The sequence below is a fragment of the Emys orbicularis genome, chromosome 1 (assembly GCF_028017835.1).
Source record: "Emys orbicularis isolate rEmyOrb1 chromosome 1, rEmyOrb1.hap1, whole genome shotgun sequence".
NCBI classification, from domain to species: domain Eukaryota; kingdom Metazoa; phylum Chordata; order Testudines; family Emydidae; genus Emys; species Emys orbicularis.
This window is the reverse complement of record NC_088683.1, coordinates 27,069,153-27,092,301: the sequence shown is the minus strand read 5'-3', so window position 1 is coordinate 27,092,301 and position 23,149 is coordinate 27,069,153. Positions and strand designations below refer to the sequence as shown.

General features: G+C 42.0%; 1 protein-coding gene across 1 annotated transcript in view; it reads left to right on the top strand.

Moving 5' to 3' along the window:
* Positions 1 to 2,273: 2,273 nt before the first annotated feature.
* Positions 2,274 to 23,149, top strand: part of RSBN1L (round spermatid basic protein 1 like) — a 90,459-nt gene continuing 69,583 nt past the window's right edge. The window contains exons 1-2 of the mRNA XM_065406043.1: positions 2,274 to 2,832; positions 21,866 to 21,982. Coding sequence (XP_065262115.1) covers positions 2,274 to 2,832; positions 21,866 to 21,982 — 676 coding nt within the window. The remainder of the gene's footprint in view (positions 2,833 to 21,865; positions 21,983 to 23,149) is intronic.

Sequence of the window (23,149 nt, the reverse complement as noted above, 5' to 3'; positions counted from 1 at the left end):
CGCTGAGACATAATTTAAATGTATTTATTGTAGGATTAATTGTTAGAGAGACTAGAGACTTGTATAGGCATCTTTATGTTTTTACATCTGGTTAAACCATTAAAATAAATCCTCAGCGCTCCAAGTCAGGAGATCTAAGCTGTGGGCAAGAGTGGTTCAAAGAGCAGTTTAAAAACAGGAGTCTCCTTGCTAAAGTAGGAGACTTAGCAGGTCTGAAATTGAAATAAGATGGTCTGCCAACAAGCTTGCTCCATTTTACATGAATTGGTGTAAAACAGAGGTTTCCAAACTTATTTGGCCTACCGCCCCCTTTTCAGAAAAAAAATTACTCAGTGCCCCCCTTTTCAGAAAAAAAATTACTCAGCGCCCCCCTGGAAATCTACCTTCTTTAAGCGAACAAACAGAAAGATGCAGTGACAAATTTGCGTTCTTTTATGTATCTATATTTCTACCTACGTCCTACAATATAGTAAAGAAAGATGTGTTATTAGAATATCACCCACGACATCAGGTATACAGTGTTTTTTGCGTAAGACGGCAAAAGACAACCAAACTAAAATACTAATGAAACTAATAAACTGGGTTTTGTTCTTTGCTCAGCATTAGATATATGTATTTGATATTAAATTGTCAAATATCAAACTAAATTTATCAAGAAATAATTAATTTAAAAAATAATCAATATGCAATTAAAATCAGTTAATAGTTTTAATTTAGTTTGCCCTTATTTAAATAATTGTTCCTTATTAACACACGCCTTATTTACCAATTAACACATGACTCGATAGATATAAATAAATGTTAATAGTTAACAGTTTTTTTGATTTCATTCCCGTTTTTGTTAATATTGTAATAAAAAATATGACAAATATATTGACTGTACACTTCAAATAGTACTGTACCGACACAAGCCTGCTACGATTTTATTATTAGTAAGCACTAGAGACACAGAAACGTACGGTAGATATGTAAGAAAATGTATAAAAATACTCACGTGTAAATTGCTGTTTTATTGAAACAACAATAATACAATTTGCTTTGTATGTGATCCGTAATCCGTAAAGATCGAAGGTATCGAATATGAATAAAAATTTTTAAATACTTATTGCACTATTGTTAACTGCTTTTTACACAATTCAGAAACAATCTAAATTAGATTTCATACATGTCGCCTATTTATAGTATCTTATTGTAAACAAGTCATTACACGCACATATTCCTGCCGATGCAAGCTGGACTTCCCGACAATGCGCGACACGCTCGCTTGCCAACACTTGCTTGTTAAGAGCTGTTGGCGGACTTGACACCTGATCGGTTATAATTTGTGAATTTATTTGGAAAATAAAGTAATCAGTACAACTTTAACTCTATGTTACACAACAGATAAAACATGTACGAACGGTTTTTCAAAATTTTCTTATATTCTCTTCTTTCTTTATGCTTCCACCGCCCCCTTATTTTTATTCAACGCCCCCCAATTGCACCTGAGGCAACTACTGCCCCCCGGATTGTTCCAGCGCTCCCCAGGGGCCGGTATTGCCCACTTTGGGAACCTCTGGTGTAAAAGAAACCCACACCTTTAGCTAAACTGGTGCAAGTTTTATGTGTGGACACAAGGACTAGAACTGTGATCACAGGACATAGTTTCCTTCTTTGGCCCTCAAGCCAGCTCTTAGAGGTAGTACTGTACTCTGCAAAGATATCAGGAGACCACGTATATTGTTAGTTTATTTTAAAATTCAGAGTTACACAAAATCTTATTTTCTCTATACTTTAGTGATCCAGTCAGTGCTGCCAGGGCCGGCCTCCCACCGTTTGCCCGTGCACTCTGGTTGCACCCAAGGCCGGCGTCTGTGGTGCTCTAGGGGCCCCAGCCCTGCCCCAGGGAGGAGGCGCGGCGTCCCCGCGTGGTAAAATGACAGGCATGGCCAAGCCACCTCCCGCGCCCTGCCTGCCCCTCAGGCTGGCGCGCACTCCCCTCAGCCTCCCCTTCCTGCCTACTCCCGCTTCAAGTGTCTCCGCCCCCTGAGCAGCTGAGCTGCCCATGACAGCAGCCCTGCCACCCCTCACCCACCAACTGCGCACTCAGCCGAGCCCGCCTTCCCTATCCCCCTCAGAGCTCGCCCCTCTCCCCTGCGATTGGCTGGGCGCGTTGTCTCTCCGGCGCCTCCCCCTCCCATTGGGCGAGACTATGGCGCCGCGGCCCTGCTCCCCGCCCCTCCCGGTGCTATCGGTTGATCCGAGCGGAGAGTAAATAGAAGCAGGAGCCCAAAATGGCGGAGTCTCCCAGTCCCGTTCGCGGCGCGGCGCCGCCGGAGCAGGAGGCGTTCGGCGCCAGGCCGCCTCCGGCCGCTAAGGCTTCCCGGGGGCCCCAGCCGGCCGCCAAGAGGCTGAAGGGAGCTGACGAGAAGGGCCTGAAGGGCCCCAAGCGCGTCAACGGCGAAGGGGGCGGTGGTGGCGGGAGTAATAGGCAGCCGCCGCCACCACCAGCGTCGGGCTACGGCGGCCCCACCGCCTGGGGCTTCGCGGCGCTCCCTGCCGGCCCCCCCGGGGGCGGCGGAGGCTTCGCTTTCCCCTCGCAACTGCACGGCAAGCTGTTGCCGCCCGCCGTGTTGCTGCCGGCCCCCTCCCACCAGCAGCACCAGCACCGCCACCACAGGCATCGCCTGGACCCGGCCGCCGGCGGGGGTGGCGGTGGCAGCAGCAAACCCAAGAGGCCCAAGGAGAAGCGGGACAAGGAGAAGAGGAAGCACGGGGCCCTGGCGGCGGGAGGCGGCCTGAGTGCGGCCGGCCGGGAGGAGAACGGCGAGGTGAAGCTGCTGTTGCAGAAAGGTGGGTGCCCGGGGCTGCGCTCCGTGGCGCCGGGTGACTGAACCCTCAATCCCTCCCCCCCTTGCCCCGGGTTGGGACACCTGAGAAGCCGCCGGTTTCAATGGAGGCCTTGGAGGGAGGGTGACTGAGGAGGAGGTGGTGATGGGAGGGGCTGGGGGAGCAATCAAAGGGGGGATGTGGCAGGGCCTGGAGGAGACAGGAAGGGGGCAGCACCGCGGGGGGAGGGCGTGGCTGGCAGGTGGGGGTTTCCCGGGTACGGGGCTTTGGGTCTCCCTGAAGCTGCTGGGCTGGGAGCAGGAAATGGTTGTAATGTTGAGTTACTCTTTGATCGGAATGGCTGCCTCTCTTCCTCCCCTCCCCCCAGTAAATACGTTGGCTTGTTAAGGGTGTTTCTAAGGGAGTATGCCCGCGTCCACCCCCGACAACGGAAGGGGCCGGGGATACCTAGGCTTGGAGTGCACGCTGGGAGAGACAGTTGCTGTTGTGTAGGTTTCGTAGAGAAGGCGGCAGCAACAGCTCGGTCTGGCGGATCCTGTCAAAAAAGGGGGTGTGGAATTAGCGATGGCGTCAGCTGGAAGCTGCCAGAGGCCTTAGGTTTTCATACCTATTAGGGAAATAAGGATGGCTAGTGGTCTGATTCAGTTCATCAAATGAAACTCTTCTTGCCGTTGCTGTGGAAATAATTAATATTCCGAGAAGGTGTAAGCTGCAAACGCTTTCCTGTAACAGATATGAGACCCTGGTGTTTTTTTTTTCCAGGCTATTAATTTTTTATGGGTTGTGCCATGCAGTGGCAGAGAACAACATGCTTCTAGACTCTAGAGAGGTGGCCACTGAACACCCCATCTGAGTGCCTTTTCAGAATCCTTTCCAGAGGATCATCAGGGTAAAACTTCTGAGAAATACTTAAGAGGGCTCAGAAGAAACTGAAGGTGTTTTGGGCTGACTTAAGTGGGTGAACATTAACTACAGAGAGCTTGTACTTTCCTCCGGAGGAGTGGTAGATAATGTGTTAGCTTTTTTATGTTTGACCAAAATCATCACACAACTTTAGGGTCTACAAGCCCGTCTTCCCATGTACGATGAGAAGAACTTAGAACAATTCCTGATGCTTAGGACTATCTTAGGTTAGTGGCCATTTTAGTTAAAACTTAGCTTGTTTTAATAATTAGGCTCTTTCTATTCATATTTTTAGTCATTAATGTTAAACCTTGATCCTGTAAAGACTTTAAGGATATGCTTAGTGTTGTGAATAGTTCTGTATATTATTCACAAGCTTAAAGTTAAACACGTGCATATGTCTTTGTGGGATTGGGGTCTTAAACACTAGACATTTCTGGTATTTAAATTGACAAGCCAGAGACACAATAGTTGAACAAGTAAAATACTTAAGACTAATTATGAAAATATTTTCTTTCACAAGTCTCACCAAAAATACTTATCTTTTTTAAAGGTAATTTTCCATATATCTGTCTAATAGGGATGAAGTCTTCCTGCCTGCTAGGAAAATGGGTACTAAGAGCTACCCAGCAGTATGTTTGCTACAAAGTTTTGGAAAAAATCTCTATGTTCATTGAGTGTTGTTATATTGTCTCAATGTGTCACAAACATGTAAATGCATCTGTGGAAACAATGTTACAATAGCTAGATAAAATGTCTCAATCTTTAAAAGATACTGTGTGATAAAAATGATTGTCACATGAAGCTGGGCCCTCTTGAAAATAGTGGTTGGCCCTTTATTAGAGGTGCTACAACAACAGGCTTTTCTCTGGGAAATGACAAACAGAGATAGTATATGGACAGGCAAAAGTACTTGAGATTTTAGCTGTAAAGCCTTGTGAACATTTTGTCCTAAACTTTCAATTACTGCTTGAAAAATCCATGCACCCTAATGGGTAAAACTTTTCAAAGCAAATGAGGGCCACACAACATAAATTTTCCATAGCATTCTGTGGTGGTTTTTAATCTTGCTCTTTTGGCTGTAATTATAACTTTCTAAATGTGAACTTAATATAAGCTGAAGCAGTATCATCCTCCTGAGTCTGCAGCCAGACAGTCCCCCTGCTTTTACTACTGGGAAAATGATGAGCAGCATCATGAAATTTACAAGGTCGGTCACTTTTTCATAGTTGGTATTCAGAACACGGGCAGTATTGAAACAATAAATTTCACATTTGCTTGAGGAAAACTATGAGAATTAGCAGAGGTATGTCCTGGAATTATTCAAGGGAGAGGAGATCCTAGAAGAGACTGAGGGGGGAATGATATAGTGGTAGAGATATATTCTTCATGCTCTGGTTGTTTTAGGGATGGGGATAAACTCCTGGTGGGATGTCTACCATGCTTTCCAAGTCTTGAGTTTTCTGGGTGTCGTAGCAAATTCCTAGTATAACTAGGAATCATGAAACTAAATTTAAAAAGGGGAAACTGTTACCTGTATACCAGTGGTTCCCAACATTTCCAGACTACTGTATCCTTTCAGGAATCTGATTTGTCTTGTGTACCCCAGATTTCATCTCACTTAACTACTTATTTTGTATTTGTCTGATTTTATAAGCATCACAGCACTCTATTACTAAAAATTGGTTACATTCTCATTTTTATCATATAATTATAAAATCAATTGGAATATAAATATTGTACTTGCATTTCAGTGTATAGTGTATATAGAGCAGTATAAACAAGCCATTGTATGAAATTTTAGTTCATTCTGACTTGGTTAATGCTTTTTATGTAGCCTGTTATAAAACTAGGCAAATATCTAGATGAGTTGATGTACCCCCTGGAAGACCTCTGTGTACCCTCAAGGGTACGCGTACCCCTGGTTGAGAACCACTGCTGTATATAATTAAGTCCTGACATACATAGTAGGTTGTGGAAACAGTCTTCTGAGGCACATTGTGATGGTCCTGTTTTTAGATGCTTAAAATTAGGTTGGAAAAGGCACCTTAGGGAATGTACCTTAGGGAATAATCCTGAACTGGCAGGGAAATAGAAGATACCTTAGTCTCTTCCCATTTCCAGCACTTTTTAAACAGGTCTGTGTATCAGCTAGTCTTTTTGTTAATGGTACTGAACTCTGCTTTCAGCTGTTGTGTTGCTGAAATGAGAAATAGCAGTTGGCTGAGAAACAGACAAATAGTCCCTGGGCTTTGTTTTTATAAAAATATTATTAATGTAATTTAGTGCAATACTAACAATCTAAATGTCTCAAATACATTTCAGAAGCAAGTCTTCCAATCTTTATAATTGGCATGAGTTTAGGAGCCTGTGAAGAAACTTCACCTTGTCGCAATTGTCAAAAAAAGTTGTCTTTGCCAACAGACAGGGAGAATGATTTGCAGTGGCATCTCCATAGTCCTAATTTGTTATTTGATGGCTAGAGAATAATGTTTTGGAGGGGAGAAAGGAAGTGGGGTTTTCTCCTTCTGTTTCAAATGATTGTACTTAAATCTTTAATCAGTCAGGGCGGTTGATTTTTGTTCACTTACTGGGTATCCTCCTTTGGTAGTTGAGCTCATTACTGAGGAACCTTCTCTTCCTGAGTAATGCAAAGAAATTAAATCTTGTAGACCAAGGATGTGAAGCTCATTTGGATGAGAGGGACAGATCCCATGTTTAATTATGGTCTGAGTGCCCAGGTATAAATTCAAAATGGCGTACTTCCCTCCTTCCACAATGACACTAATGATAGTAGGCAATTCCCACAGACATCAAGGGGACTATAGAGTATTTATGTAGTATCTAAACTCTTATTTCTGTATTTTCTTTTCTGCAGCAGCTCCCAGTTCCTGCTCCTTGAGGGCTTTTCTCCCTCCTAACCTGTTCCATCCACCAGAATGATTGGTTAATGTTGACTTGGCAGTGCCATCACCATGATGGTCTCTAATGTTGACACTTGAACATCATAACTTCGATTTAAACTCTGTTCATTTTTTGGGAGGTTCTCTGCAGCCATGAGAGTGAGAAACTTTTTTTTTTTTTTTTTTTTAAAGAGCTTAGATTCCACACAATCGGAGTACATACTCCTGGGGGAAATCTGTGCCACTGCACAATGCAGAATTTGTGCAGAATTCATGTTGTGTACAGAACTTCCTTTCCCCCCCCCCCCCCACAGAATTGGTGCTGCAGAGCTGCTGGCTGCCACTAGGGGCTACTGGACCTGGCAGAGTCCAGCTTCCTAGCTTGCAAATAGAAGATGCAGCCTGGGGGAGGGGCAGGAAGAGCTGAAGGTTCTGAGGAGCTGCAGTTCCCAGCAGACTCTGAAGGAAGGAGGTGGCTTGGAGGAAACTCTGTACAAGCCCGAGACCCAGGCTGTTTTTCCCTCTGGATTCCTGGGCTCTGGAAGGCGCCTCCCCAGCTGGGTTCTGGGGTGGATGGGTTGCAGGTTTCGGGGGGGGGGGGGGGGCTGGTATGGATGTCTGGGCTGAGGGGGGGCCAGCAGCTGGGCTCACGGGGGGAGGAGAGGGGATAGAGGAACAGAAACTGGGTTGTCATAGGGTTTTATTTAATTAACTCTTTACACTGGGGGAATTTTTGTTGTTTGTTTTGTTATAGACATAGTTGCTGACAGATATTTTGAAATAAACTACCAAAATAATTGAAACTGGTATGATTATCTAGTGTTGTTTTGATAAATAAAATATGCATAATTTTGCAGAACTCAAAAATACTGTGCAGTTTTTTTGTGCAGAATTCCCCCAGGATTAGAATTATGTCATGCACCCTGTGGTAAGTAATGTGTTGCTGCGTAAAAGCATAGAATGACCATCCTCAGTTTCTTCTGAACAAAACTGAAAACTTATCAACCTAAAGCAATATAACACAGGTATAGAGATAAAATTTAGATGACTAAATTCCATGACCAAGCATGACACGATTCTCATTCAGAAAATCTTGTAGTAGCTAAAGAGCACAGGATTCTGCAGCAGAATGCCATGCTATCAAACATAAACAAGATGTCAAAATGATGCAACTGTCTTTCATTTAAAAAAAAAAAATTGAGACCTGTAGCAGAAAAGGTTACCTTCAGAAGACATATGCATTTTTCTGTAGCTTTATTCAGATTTACAGTAGACTTCCTTCTACAGTTAAGAAAAGCAGCCTACCTTTTCTTCTGAATGTTGTCTTCTCTAATACACCACTTTCTATTGCTTTGTTTCCCTGTGACCCTGGCTGCTATCAGTCCATTTTTTTTTATTTTTTTTTGGTAACGTATTATATGAAATGTTTGCTTACTGTGCAAGTGACATACATTAGTTCTCAATTAAATTTCCCTTCACACTCCCTCCATTTCATCCTTAGGAGGTAGGAAGAACAGATTACAAGGTTACAGTAAGTGGTGTAATATGGTTTTACAATTTGGATATTTCTTTCTTATATTTTTATGTTCTTTGTTTTTTAAGGCAGCTGGGGCCTGTAGCATACCCCTACTGATTATAGCTGTTAAACATTTTTAAACGATTTACATATTTAAGATCTATATAATGCAGGGCCAGTATATAAAGTTGAGTGTGGCTCACTCTATAAGCATATCAATTTCCAAACACAGAGGTCATCATTAACAAGTCTTGGGTCAGTAAGAACAAGACTGACAATGTGAATATGCAGCAAAAGACTGTATTTTAAGGAGATGGATTGTGATGTGTCTAAATCACAGGTCTGGGATTTAGGAGATTCAGATTCTGTATCCAGATATACAAGAGACTCTGTGTTATCTTGGGCAAATCTTTTAATCTCTGTCAGTTTTCTCATTCTTGAAATGGGGATAATATTTCCTCAGCACCTTGATATATGAGGCTTAATTGATTTTTTTTGAGATCCTCCTGTTGAATGAACTGTTAAATTGCGTATTAGTTTGTCCAAGACTGTTGCATAAAATTGGAGAGATTAGAGGCAGCAAAGTAAGGGACTATAAAATGAAAATGTAAAATAAGTCCTGGTCTTCTGTTCTACTAGCACTGACCATATTATGTTGCACTAAGCTATTTGGTGGGTTATTAATGGGGTGAATAAAAGTGGGAGTACATTTGTCTTGGGTTTTTTTTTTTTAAGTTCTTTTAACCTTTAGAGTAGAAAATGGTATCTGAACTCTTCAAAAATAGCAGGTGACATGCATAAAACACTTTTCCTTCCTATACCTGATTGCTTTGCTTTTGCAGGGCAATGACAGAAAACTTTTGTTGTGTGCGTATACTAGTGTCCTGTTAGTATGCTGGCAAATGCACCAGGTAAATCAAACTGATGACCCTAACTACCTTTGCAAATTACCTGACAATGATTAACACCATAGCTTAAAGACCTAGCATTTCTGGCTTAAGCTGATGTAATACAAATACTAACTTTGAAAATTTGAAATGCACAGTTTGTTTTTTGGGCAAGTTAACATTAGAGGCCCTCTGGTACCTTCTCTCAAATGTGAGATAGTTTATGAATGGTGGTTTTAAATTATTGAAAGCTAACTTTGACCCACCATAAGTAAGGAAGCATCTGAAAGGCACTTTAATACACAGATTGGTTTACATCTTCTCGTGTTTCCATAAAAGACTGGTCAGCAGATAAAAGGGTCATGGGGGGGGGTAGGGAGTGGCACAGAGGGCATGTCTAAACTGCAAAGAAAAGCCCGCACCTGGCTCATATCAGCTGACTTGGGCTGCAGGGCTGTTTCATTGCATTGTAGACTCATAGACTTTAAGGTCAGAAGGGACCATTATGATTGTCTAGTATGACCTCCTGCACAACACAGGCCACAGAATCTCACCCACCCACTCCTGTAATAAACCCCTAACCTATGTCTGAGCTATTGAAGTCCTCAAATCATGGTTTAAAGACTTCAGGGTGCAGAGAATCCTCCAGCAAGTGACCCGTGCCCCATGCTGCAGAGGAAGGCAAAAAACCCCCAGGGCCTCTGCCTATCTGCCCTGGAGGAAAATTCCTTCTCGACCCCAAATATGGCGATCAGCTAAACCCTGAGCATGTGGGCAAGACTCACCAGCTAGACACCCAGGAAAGAATTCTCTGTATTAACTCAGATCCCACCCCATTTAACATCCCATCACAGGCCATTGGGCATATTTACTGCTAATAGTCAAAGATCAGCCTAATTTTGGCAATTAATTATCCCATCATACTATCTCCTCCATAAACGTATCAAGCTTAGTCTTGAAGCCAGATATGTCTTTTGCCCCCACTACTCCCCTTGGAAGGCTGTTCCAGAACTTCACTCTTCTGGTGGTTAGAAACCTTCGTCTAATTTCAAGTCTAAACTTCCTGATGGCCAGTTTATATCCATTAGTTCTTGTGTCCACATTTGTATTGAGCTTAAATAATTCCTCCCCCTCCCTCATATTTATCCCTCTGATATATTTATAGAGAGCAATCATCCTTCTTAAACATGGGAGACCAGAACTGCACACAGTATTCCAGATGAGGTCTCACCAGTGCCTTGTATAATGGTACTAACACCTCCTTATCTCTACTGGAAATAATCGCGTGATGCATCCCAAGGCCGCATTAGCTTTTTTAGCGGCCATATCACATTGACGGCTCATAGTCATCCTGTGATCAACCAATACTCCTAGGTCCTTCTCTTTCTTCCAACTCATGAGTCCCCAGCTTATAACAAAAATTCTTGTTATTAATCCCTAAATGCATGACCTTGCACTTTTCACTATTACATTTCATCTTATTACTATTACTCCAGTTTACAAGGTCATCCAGATCTTCCTGTGTGATATCCCGGTCCTTCTCTGTATTGGCAATACCTCCCAGCTTTGTGTTGTTCACAAAACTTCTGGGCTCAGGCTGCAGCCTGAGCTCTAGGACCCTCCCACATTGCAGGGTCCTAGAGCCTGGACTCTAGCCTGAGCCCAGAAGTCTACACTGCAATGGAACAGTCCCGCAGCCGGAGTCAGCTGATACGGGCCAGCTGCAGGTTTTTCATTGCAGTGTAGACATACCTTGAGGGAACTGCTTCTGGCTGGGTGTGTGTGTTAGCTGCTGAACCTCGTGTGTGTGGGGTGGTTCTTAAATCCACAGAAAAGAAAATGATTTCTTCACCCTCCAATAGGCCTCCTTCTCTCCCTTCCCTTCTACAGATCTCCTAATGTCATAGGAAGGGGATCCCTGCTTCTATAGCCCTTGAGGGGGAGACAAAGTGAGAACAAGGAAGTGGAGGAAGGAGGTAGTTGGGCACTGTTCCCTTCTTTGAGATTTGTGCACGCAAGGAAGTTGCACTTTTCTTTTTCCAGCACAATCTGCCTTGTGTTCACACACAGATGAGCTTCTGTCTGCTTATCTTGCTAACTAAATTATTAAGCCACTTCAGAATTGACTTAACTCAGTTTTGTTGGAATTCAGTTGGTGTAAGCTCCATGTGGATGCATTGCCATTCCGATATAAGTAGTTCAATTCAATTATTTTTTTTCAATGGCTATCCCATGCTGCAATTGGTCACTGCTGAAATGACTTGTCTGGTTAATTATGCACACGCCACAGCTCCAGAGTCAGGGTCCCCTAGATAAGATATCCTGTGTCCTTGCCTCCTACCCGCACTCTCAAATCTGTTGTTCTGGCATATGCCCTGTTGTCTCTTTGTGATTCAGACTCATTGCAAGGTGTGAGGCAGTTGTAGTCCCCCCTGCTTCCACATGGTCCTGTAAAGAGGTCCTTGGACTGAGTTTTGCCATGCGGTGAGAGGGCACATCCAGTCTCATCTCTCCAACAGTCACTGGAATGCTAAGGTTTACTAAATGAAGGAAGTGGGTTACTCCTAGGACAGATCTCCGTGCCAGAACAAAGCCAAGGAGCAGCAGCAGAACTATAAAATACATGGGATGACAAGGCCTCTGGCAGTATGCGCACTACATGTGCGTGCTATGAGGGGTTGGATTTTTGTTTAAAGATTTCTTTAAGCCCACAGGATGGGAGAACCTCCAACAAGTTTTAGGTGGCCTCTTGGCTCTCAAGATGAGCCTTATGAAGTTCTGAAGTCTCTTTATGGAGAAAAAAATTCCAGTAGTGCACCTCTTAATGACTGGGTTACATTCTGATCAGTCTCTGAGGAAAAGGGCTAGGAAATAATGTTTTAAATGTAAAGTTTAGGGTCCTAGCAGCCCTCTGTTGGTTTAAGTAAGCATGACAGGGCTGACATTACCTCACATAATTCTAAAAAGAGAAATTTAATAACTTTTGATAGGCAAGGTTACTGTTCAGAATTATAGTAAAGGTACTAAATCACTGTTACAGGAGTCCAGTGAAGTAATTTTTCTTTTTTGCTACAAATTGGCAAAACATTATAAAGAAACTAATTAGGATCCATTAGAAGACAGGAGGTAAATAAAGAACCAACTCTGTTTTTGTAGTGGAAAGAGACTGTCTGCTTCTGCTGTCCCCCGCAGGGTAGGTGGAGTCCTTCCACAGCACTTCCTTGGTCATGTGGCAGTAGTTCATTCCTTACTTCTGCTGTTCCAGCTCTCTCAGAATTTTTGGTAGGCTTAACTTTTTTAGTGGGCTTCGCTAGACAGAAATAGAAAAATGGAAATTGTTGGAGTTGCATTACTTCACTTTACATCTGCTGGGGATCCTGCTTGATATTCAGACTTCCCCACTGACTTTGGGAAAATATATTTTTATCTTTTTCACACTTAGTGGAATTGGGAGCATGCCTCTCTTCTACTTTTTTTTTTTTTTTTTTTTTTAATTTAACCCTTTCCCTTTATTCGGTTTGCTTTCGTTTCCTTCATATTCTATATGATGCTTCATGTGAACACTTCCTCACCCCCTTTTCTTTCCTCAGTGAAGTAGGAATTGGTAGTCTTATTTCACTTTCAGAACATAGACAGTAGGAACTTGCTCAGACTTTTCCATTCCAGCTATCATTATAAACTTTCCAGAAGCTTCTGATCAGCTTTCTTACAAGTCATCCAGTATCTCATTAGATTGAGCAGTAGTGATCAATAGGATATATTTAAGTGCACATGAAGTGTGAGGGCAGTGGTGGAGATGGTGGAATTCTCTTAAAAGTTCCAGACATACAGAAGTTTAGTTTTGAACTATAAAACTAAAACTGAGAGAAGCTTCACTTTCTGAGAAGCATTGAGGGAGTTTATACTTCTCTGGAGGGCAAATCCTGTTCCTGTTTTGTTCCCACAGAATATTCTTACAGGTTTTATTTTGTGAGGGGACAGGACATGGAGAGCATATATAGAGATGCACACTAGAATCCAGCTCTGCATGCTATTGTGCAGCAGAAACTTGGGCTGAGGTTGATTGCTGCTGTACAGAATAACTGATCATTCTTCTGCACATAGTTAAGATACAAGTGGCATAGTCCTTAGCCCTAAAACTGGAGTTGGTGGCCTTGTTTGCTGTGCTGATGCAATGTCCTGTTTTCCTCCTCTTCCAATCCCTGGCAGAACTCCCTAGTGCTCAGGCTGGGTTTGGGGCCTTAAATTTGTAAATTCATACCTCTCTTCAGGCTGTTTCCTGCATATTCAAAAAACCAAAACTGCATTTTTATATGTTTAGAAGGCCTTCTTTGGAACCGTGAAGACTAAACCCTTATATCTTTTAGATGAAAACTTAAATTCTTCAGAAACTTACAGAAATGTAAGGAAGTCTTTCTTTGCCGTTCACGAGGGAAAATTTCCTTCTCTCCACTGGCAAGGAGATTTCTGGAATAACGTTTCTGATTCCAAGTTCTGTTCTTCCAGGATTTTGTTCTTCCCTGCTTAAAGGGACACCAGCCAAATCTTTCTGGCTGTTTGAATAAGAAGAAAATAACTCTTTCTGTATGCCAGAAATGCTGTGTGTTTTGTTTGCACACAAGTCTAGGAGGCCTGCTATTGTGTGTTTGCCTGCACTTCACATATGCAGGTGTCACAACCTGTGAAGTAGTGTTCTTAAACTGTTAAACATTCCTCTGTATCTACATAACCAAATAAGTGGATTTCAAATGGATATTTGAGATTTCACTTTTAAAAAGCATTAGTATTAAAATAAGGAGGGGCAGACTAAGACCAATATTCTACATTCACTCTTCTTAATTTTTTCCCTAAGTGTAGCACAGTCGGTGTTAGCAACATTGACTATCCTTTAACAGTAATTAGTAAATATTTTGCCTTATGACAGTTCTTTTTAAATCAAAGGGAGGAGGCAGAGGAAGAACACTTAGAATGTAATCTGTGATTGACTACTGATGTGGGTTACTATCTGGAAAACTAATGCAAAGCAGCTACAGCAGTGGTTCTCAAACTTTCATACAGTTGACCCCCTTTCACATAGCAAGCCTCTGAGTGTGAACCCCCTTATAAATTAAAAACACTTTTAAATATATTTAACACCATTATAAATGCAGGAGGTAAAGCGGGGTTTGGGGTGGAGGCTGACAGCTCGTGACCCCCCCATGTAATAACCTTGCAACCCCCTGAGGGGTTCCGACCCCCAATTTGAGAACCCCTGAGCTACAGCCTTTGACATTCTACAAGGTCCTAAAGCTTGTTGCTTCCAGTTCTAAACCAGACTGGTTAAACCTCTCTTGCGGCTTCATAGGCTTAGGGATACGATATTCAAAATGTGGCTGCTACTATTTGTTTTGCATGTATTCTGCTTCCAAGACTGGGAATAATTTGACTGACTTGTTTTATGATCATTCATTTTAAAACACTATATGTATAGAAAGCCCCCAATAGACCTTAGGCTAAATTTCGTAATTCTGAACAGGATTGTCCTTCCCTCAGATTTCACGTTGCTGGAAGGCAAAATTAGAAAATTGTTGATAACAGCAAGATACCTGGTTAGTAGATACTAATACTGGAAAATGCAGTAATTAAATTTGAAAGGCTGTTTATTGTACAAATGAGAATTACCCATTCCCTATCTTAAAACACAAAAACAAAAAACCCCCCAAAAAACCAAAGCCCACACCCATCTTTTCCCTTCCCTCTCCCCACCCCTTGAAATAAAAGCAAGCCTGTCTGATTTGGAGAGGGACTCTGCATTTCTTATTTCATTCTGAGTTAGTTCAGTAAATATTCCTTGGTTTGTATCTTGGGGTGGGAACGAAGATTTCCTTGCAGTGGGATTCTTTGTGTTGATCTAACAGCAGAGTATGCTGTTAAACAGTCATCATTTCTTGTTTTAGTTGATTGCATTTCAGTGGTAGGTGTAGTGTTTAGATAGTATATAAAATAGAGAATGTTAAACGTAGTATGAAGCCCGTATCAACATGAATTTGAAACTCCTGCATTCTTCAAAAGTGGTGATCATGCAAGTGTGTTACGCAGCTCCTCCAAACTAATACAACTGAAACCTTTATAGCTAGGGTGTTGTGGCATATACGAGATGCATATTTTACCCCCTTTTTTTTTTTTTTTTTTTTTTTTTTAATTGTTCAAAAATAGTCTCTCTAAGCCCCACTGAAGTCTTTGGCTAGGAGGTGCATCAAATGAGCACTTCAACTGTATGTCATTAGCTTGGGACTCTCTTCTAAATTTCTTCTCATCTTGGATACATTTGCAGCATTGTCTGTGACCAAGTTGTGTGCTAGACATTGAAAAAAAATGTAAGTTTGTTATAGCTTTTACTGCTACTTCTTTTAAGTATGCTGCTGTGTGTCCATTTTATGATGTATCAATTGTTTCTGTAAGGAAGACATTCTCTTCTATTGTCACACAAGCACATACAACAGGATAATTGTGGACCTTGCTCCACCCATCAAGACTCAGGTTAACAGTTTCACCCTCTAGACATCTTGCACACTGCTCAATTTCTCTTTCATACACTTTATCCAGCAATTTGCCTGTGACTTCTGCTCTGTTGGGTGGACTGTATCCTGGTCTTAATGACTGAACCATGTTAATGAAGTGTGGGTTCTCAATCATACGGAAAGGAGAGTTTGTTGCATAAGCAAACCGGGCAATTTTTTCATCAATTACCTTTCTTTGTAATCTGCTGGTTCTTATCCCAAATTTATGTATGGTGATTTCTGGATGATGGAGATTTTTTTCTTTTTTTTTTTGCTTCAGGTGATATACTGTGGTCATGTGACATACATGATATGACTGAAACACTATCATTGGCAGATAACTTTGAAACTATAGAAAATGATGGTGATCTTGAAGGTGGATAGTCTTCAAAATGCTGTAGGTTGAGGATGGATTCTCCTAAACAAAAGTCAATGCAGTTATTTAATTATTATCATACTGCTCATTTAGTATTACTCCTTGCATTCACTGACACTCAGTATTACTTTAAAGGGGAAATTGTAAAATGAAGATCAGCTTATTTCAGCTATTTATTTTTTATCACAACTGCATCTAAAATGATAGTACCATAGAGTAACAACTATATTTTTTGCTGAAACATGAGAATTCAAGAATAGTCCAGAAGGAAGACCGGCAGTCCTTAAGAAAGAAGTATGAAATAAAGTTTACCAATCTGAAGATCCTGCATGTTCAGACATGTGCCTTTCATCATCTTCAACGCAGCTTCCTCCTGAGAAGGAACACTTCTTGTGATGTTGTTTCATTCGGGCAACCAGGCCTTGCATTTCTTTGTTGCACTGTTTGCATTTTGCATGCATGCCTGTCTTACCCACAGGTAGAGGAACTTCATTAAAATATTCCCAAATTGGGTCTCTTTTACGGCCTGCTGCCATTATAGGTTTTCTCTTCTAGTGAGAGAACTCAAATCAATGAAGGCTACACTCAGAAAGACCTCAAGACTTCTGGAATATGCTGCTTAAACAGTTTCACTTTTGTTTCTACTGCCTGTCCCTCTTCTCACATTTCTCTCCAGACTTCTTCTCCTTGTCCAGATCTATTCCGCCCCCAACAATCTTCTATTCATTGAACTTTTTGAAAATTTGCACTTTTAGTGAGAGGTAAGGGATTGACTCTGTGTACACAAATTTGCAGAGGGACAATAGGGTTGAGGTCTGTTATTTCTCACCTCTATATATTTATTTATTTAAACACATTTTTGCTGTTAACAAGCATATTCTCTCTGGAGACACAAATCCACAGTTTAAGAACTGCAAAACTAAGCATCTCTGATGGTATCTTCTAGACTGAGCACTGAGTCCCATTGCGTAGATAGAAAGATTAATCTATACAGAAGCCCCTGAAACTCCATAAGATTGGGTCCCCCTAATCCATGAACTATTGTAACTTATTTACAAAACTTTTCTTAAACATTACATGAATATATTGTCTCATACTATAGAATTTATAATCCCTATTCCATGATGAGATACCTTTGAGCTATAACGTATCTTAATTAAAACTATCTTTAGATAGGTGTTCTTTTCCCTCAAAAAGCATTTTATCAAAAAAAAAATCATTTTTTTTTTTTTTTTAAACCATTGATTTTTTTTTTTTTTTTTTTTTTTTAATCCACCCTGGTTAGGTTATTTGCTGTCTGAAACTTTCTCCTTGTGATCAGCTGAGGTTAGCCCAGGTGCTTGAACTAAATCTTCAGGTGTTAATGCCATGAGTGAGTTGTGGGGGCAGGACACTTCTGGTGTTGGGTTTTTGGCTCTGGAGATTGCTCCCTCTTCAGATTTAATGAATCACAAGCTTACTGATATTCAGGATGGTCCAAGTGCTATTTTTCTCAAGTAGGGAGGGGAGGAGGTGATTTGGTTGTTTTGTGGACAATGGTGTTTGTCCTTTGCAAGATGTAATTATGTTGTGTGTGAGAGTTAATATACAGTACGTACTCTGAGCCTTAATGTATGGTGCATGTCTTTTAAAAAACAAAACAAAAAAACTTGTAAATATCTTGCTTAATATTACTTCACTAACATATCAACCCCCCTGAGTCTCCACCTTCAAGAAACTGCTTAAAAGAAGATTGGGTATAGGTTTTTATTTGTGTCCTATTTTTTACATTTTAAATCCTTTCAGTCTGTCATCTCTCTGCTGCTAAACTATGCTGTATATAGTGTACATCTGTGGTGCTTAATAAATGATGATTGAAAGTTTATTTTGACATTAGAGGTCAAGTTATGTAGCTGCACCAAAAGGCTCCTAACACTCCTTTTATAGATGCAGACAACAATCTATATACAGACTGCTGTCAGCCCCATGCACCCTCACTTCATATACATTTGCAAAGTATGAATCATATGTGTTTGTGGAACACAGTTTGTGAAGCCTCTGAGCTTCAGGGTAGAATGCCCATCTGTGGCTACTTTAAGATTTCTAGAACAGTCTCCACCGATTTCCAGGTGAATCAGAATAAGGTTATCTAACGTCTGTCTTGGGTTCCTGCTGTTGGCCTTGGATTTTTCAGACAGAATTTGATCCACTTATGCCAATATATTTTTAGATTACCCTATCAACATGTGGTTGAAATATATCCTAGAAGATTCATATGATTAGCTTATATTTCTTTATAATTTGGAAGAATAAGCAAGAACCTTTACTATTTTTCTTTTTCTGAGTGGAATCACATAATCTCAGCAGTTCTCTAGTGCTCTGTTTTTCAAAAGGGTTTAAAAAAAAAAAAAAAAAGCTTAAAGGAGGGCACCCACTAAATATAATCTTAGATTTAATGGCACTACTTTTTATTTTTTTAAACGTCATTTGCTGTGTATTGGCTCTTATCTTGGTGAAGGAGTTATGCATGTCTTGATTAATAAATAGCTGTTCTACATAAGTACTATAGTGCTTGAGTTTGTTTCTCTAAAAGTTTTAAATCAACTTAAATAACAATATTGTGAACTGTGGGCCATATCTCAATTTTGGCATCTTCTCAAAATTCCTTTGTATTTCATGTGAATTCAATATGTTGAATATGGAATGCAGCCTAAAATATCTCCAAAACTAGTTTCCATGCGAGTCCACTTTAAAATGTGGTACTTCTTCAAGGGGCCTCTTCACATACCCATTCTTGATGTGCTAGAGGACTTGGACTGGCGCTTTCATGTCCCCTGCCCCTACCTTTGTGGTTCTGAACATTTGAAGGGTGCATCTGTAAAAGGGACATTGCACACAGACTACCTCATTTCCTTACAACTGTGATAGCAGGTGGATCAGGAACCTTGCCAGGTCCTTGGAATTGGATTTATTGGACTAGATCACTTCCAGTGCTGCTGATGTCTTTAATTAGGCATTAGGTTTTTTCTTTTTTAGGCTCAGGATCTGATGCATTTCCTACTGAACCCCAACCACCTTCACCTGGACCCCCCTCAGATTCCCATTACCATTGCACCCAGAACCCCTCCCCAACAAGCCCCTGTGCATCCAGATTCACCCCTCCCCCCCCGCGCACCTGGATCTCCCCCCCCCCCCCCCCACTGAGCTGCCTACACCCAGATTGCCCCACACAGAACCCTCTCAACTCACACCTGGATCCCCCCCATGCTAATCCCCTCCACTCTTGGGTCCTATCTTGCTGGGCCTGCCTGCCCACACCTGATGCACCTGGCACAGAGAGGCAGGGCCCTGGGGTGTTTCTGGGGCAGGCCCAGTCCTTGCACTGTCAGGGTTTGGTTCAGCCTCACTGCTGACTCTGTGTCCCAGGGGGAGCTGCACAGTGATCTCCCACCTCTGTGTAGCCAGTGGCCTATGCTCCCCAGTGCTAGGCTGGAACCTCCACATTTATTTCATAAATAAAATTTGTGGAATTTTTTAAAAAATATTTTGGTGCAGGATTTTTTGGCACAGAACACCCTCAGGAGTATTTAATGGAAAGTAATTAACGTTTTTCCTCGCTCTGTGTGCATTACCCTCACCCTCAGGACCAGAAAGGACTATTAGAATTGCCTCCTTGCTATGCTGTTGAGGAAGTATTAGTGGCTAAGCCTTCTGGCTTTGAAATGCATGGTTCCTTAAGTGCGGTGACAGCAGCTTCAGCTCTGACCTCGCTGAGGGGGTTAAAAAGCCTGGTATGGTGTCAGTCACTATGAATCCACAAAGATTTACTCCTGGGGAAATCCTGCACCAAAAAGCTGCGCACAATATTTTAAAATTCTGCATATTTTATTTGTCAAAATAACACAATATAATCATACCAGTTTCAGTTATTTTGGTAATTTATTTCAAAATACCTGTCAGCAAGTATGTCTGTAACAATACAGACCAAAAAAAAAATTCTGGTAATTTTTTTTTTTTTTGACAAATAGATTCCTTACTAGGCATATTAATATAGAACTGTGTAATTCATTTAAATTACAATACATAACTGTATTTCCTGCACTCATCAGAAACCATGCAAAGACTTGGGGGGAGTCAGGGGTAGCAGAGGAGCTGAGGTAGAGGGAAGGAGCTTGGAGTGAACTTGGAGGGTTGTTGGATGTGGGTTTGAGAAGTACGGAACAGGTTTCTTGGGGGGATGGGCGGTATTGTTAAGGAGTTGGGGAGCTCCCCCATGCAGAACCTGGCTGACCCCAAGCCTCTCCCATTCAATCAGGCACATCTGCCCTGTCTCCCAACCCCCCCCCCCCCATCCTCAGGGGTCTCTGCAGCCTCCTCCCCCATCCCCATGTGGCCTTGCATCCCCACTCCCATTCAACCCCTGGCTCAACGCTGTCACCACACTAGCTCCTGAGCCTGTGCCCTAGTCTGTCCGCCCCAGCCATTCTGAACCCCAGTCTGTGACCCCCCCCCCAGCAGTTCTGTGTGCCCCACTCTGTCTGTCCTAACCTGGCTCTGTGGGCAGGGTGCTGTGATGAACAACTTCTCCTGAGGGAAAAGTTCCCCATTTCCCCCTTCCCCCCGAAAATACATTCTGCCCAAGAGGTGCGGCAGTTCCAACTTTTCCCACCAGAGTCCGCTGTGGCACCAGAACCACCAGCAGCATGAACGCAGCCGGTGGTTCTGGTACCACAGCGGACTCTGGTGGGTAAAAGGTGGAACTGCAGCACTTCTTGGGTAGAATGTATTTTCTGCTGGGGGCGGGGAGAGGGGGAGAATTCTGCACCAGACATGAATTCTGCACGTGCACAGTGATGCAGAATTCCTCCAGGAATAAAGATTGCATTTGACTGAGCATAAATGCTTAGCCCCGAGAGTTGGCCTCTGCTGAAAGAGCCAGTCCTCAAGAGCATACACCTATGGATCCAGTACTTACTGTTCTATGTAATGAAGTGCAAAAACTTACTTATGTGGCTCAGTCTTCAGAAGTCAGAGCCATGGCAAATGGTGATAAAACCCAGACTGAATTTAAAAGGGGGAAAATTAAAACTGAATATTGAGACAATCTTCCAGGTAAGCATTAGGTTGTGGAAAAGTGGTGAAAGCCCTAATGCTTGGGACGCTTAAAATTTAAAAAGAATTCTTGTTGTGCCAATACAATATTGCAAAAGGAGAGGCCTAGCTGGCCTGATATTTCTCTTCCATTTCCATCTGAAACTAACATCTAATTCTAATTGCTGTTTATGCTACACTGAAACCAGGGCATTCCATGTAAAAGATCTTGCATCTCCAGATTTGGCTGGAGTGTTAGTTTCAAACAGGTCAGCAATAGTGACAAATGTAAAACCAACTCGAATCTTTCAAGTATCCTTTGAAGTTTCATTTGCAATATGGAGTATTCAGGTTGAGGATATTTTGGTGCAGAGTTGCTGTTGTGGACATGCCTGTAGGAAAATGCAAATTCCAATTTTTCTTTCGGATTTCTTTGGAGGATAAGAAATAGACAAAATATTTAATGAACCTGTGAACTTCAAGAAATCAAATCTACTTGCAATGAAATATAAACATAGCCAGAAGTACTGACTTGTGATGAATATGCATAAACTGTTTTAACCACTGATACAGTACCAGAGTGTATAAAAGGTTGTGTACAGTTGGTTCAACAGAACCAGAAAACAGAAGTTCAGCATAGCTAGACAAACTTTCAATATTGTACAACAGATATGAGATACTTGTAAATGTTTGATTGTCCAAGTCCTGTGACTTAAATATCTCTTCCTTTCCCACTCCCTCCCCAAACTGATTAGACCCTTTGTGTAGTATGGAACATACGTGTGACAATTTCATGTGAAACTCTTCTGTTCCTGCTCAGTCTTAAAATGTTTCCCTTTCAGATCAAATCAAAGACAAAATTAAAGAGAGGGACAGAGAGAAGCAGAAAGAAAAGAAGAAACATAAAATAATTAATGAGATCAAGAAAGAGAATGGTGAGGTCACATTATTGCAGAAAGGTAGGTTCAAACGAAATAGCAGTGTTCATCAGTAATGTTAATATCTAAAATAATTGTATATTTCCAGTGAATGCTGAATTTTAGTGGCACTTTTCATATTTTAATTAAAAGCCCATTTTCCAGATGGTTGTAATGAGGCAGTGTAAATGTTGCAAATTGAAAACTGAAAATCTGCTTTTGTCATATGTGCTATTAAATAGGAAACAAGTATTTTCTCCCTGCTATCATAGTTTAAATGCCCCATACATCATACTTTGCAACATCTCATGCAGTCTCTCAAATAATTGACTCTTACTTGCCATTGGATTACGTTTGTTTCCCTCCGCGGGCTTCATATTGAGGTAAAAGGCTGTTTTCTTCCAGTTATTTCTAATGATGTAGAAGAGATTTCTAATGGTGATCTGAAGACTGGGTTCAAAGCCTCCTTATGACCCATTTGGGGGAGGGGGGGAGAGGGCGGAGTTCTTTCTAAATTGTTTTGATGACTTTGAAATTAATTGTAACTTTTGAAATTATTTTAAAGTGTAAAGCCATCATATTTAGACACAAACTTAGATGCTGCGTAAATATTTGTTGCATTTTTAGTGTTTTGTATTGTGGTTAATGGGAGCGGTTCCTTTTAGAGGGACTGGATACCTCAGGGCATTGCTAGTGAGCTACAAAGCCTTTCACAGGTAAATCATCAGATGAATCCAGCCTACCTCAGTAGGGATTAAAACAGGGGTTGGCAACCTCTGGCACGCAGCTCGCCAGGGTAAGCACCGTGGCAGGCCGGGCCAGTTTATCTACCTGCTGATGCGGCAGGTTCGACCAATCGCTGCCCCCACTGGCCGCAGTTCGCCGTCCCAGCCCAATAGGGGCGGCAGGAAGCCGCGGCCAGCACATCCCTCGCCCGCGCTGCTTCCCGCCGCCCCATTGGCCTGGGACGGCGAACCGCGGCCAGTGGGGACCGCGATTGGCCGAACCTGCCACGTCAGCAGGTAAATAAACTGGCCCAGCCCGCCCGGGTGCTTACCCTGGCGAGCCGCGTGCCAGAGGTTGCCGACCCCTGGATTAAAAGTTGCTCCCATTTAATGGCTGTTTGTGATCTCTATACAAGATGAGTTTGGTGGGTCTCAGTTCCAGCCCCAACATGACAAATTCACTAATTAACAGATTTGCACTAAT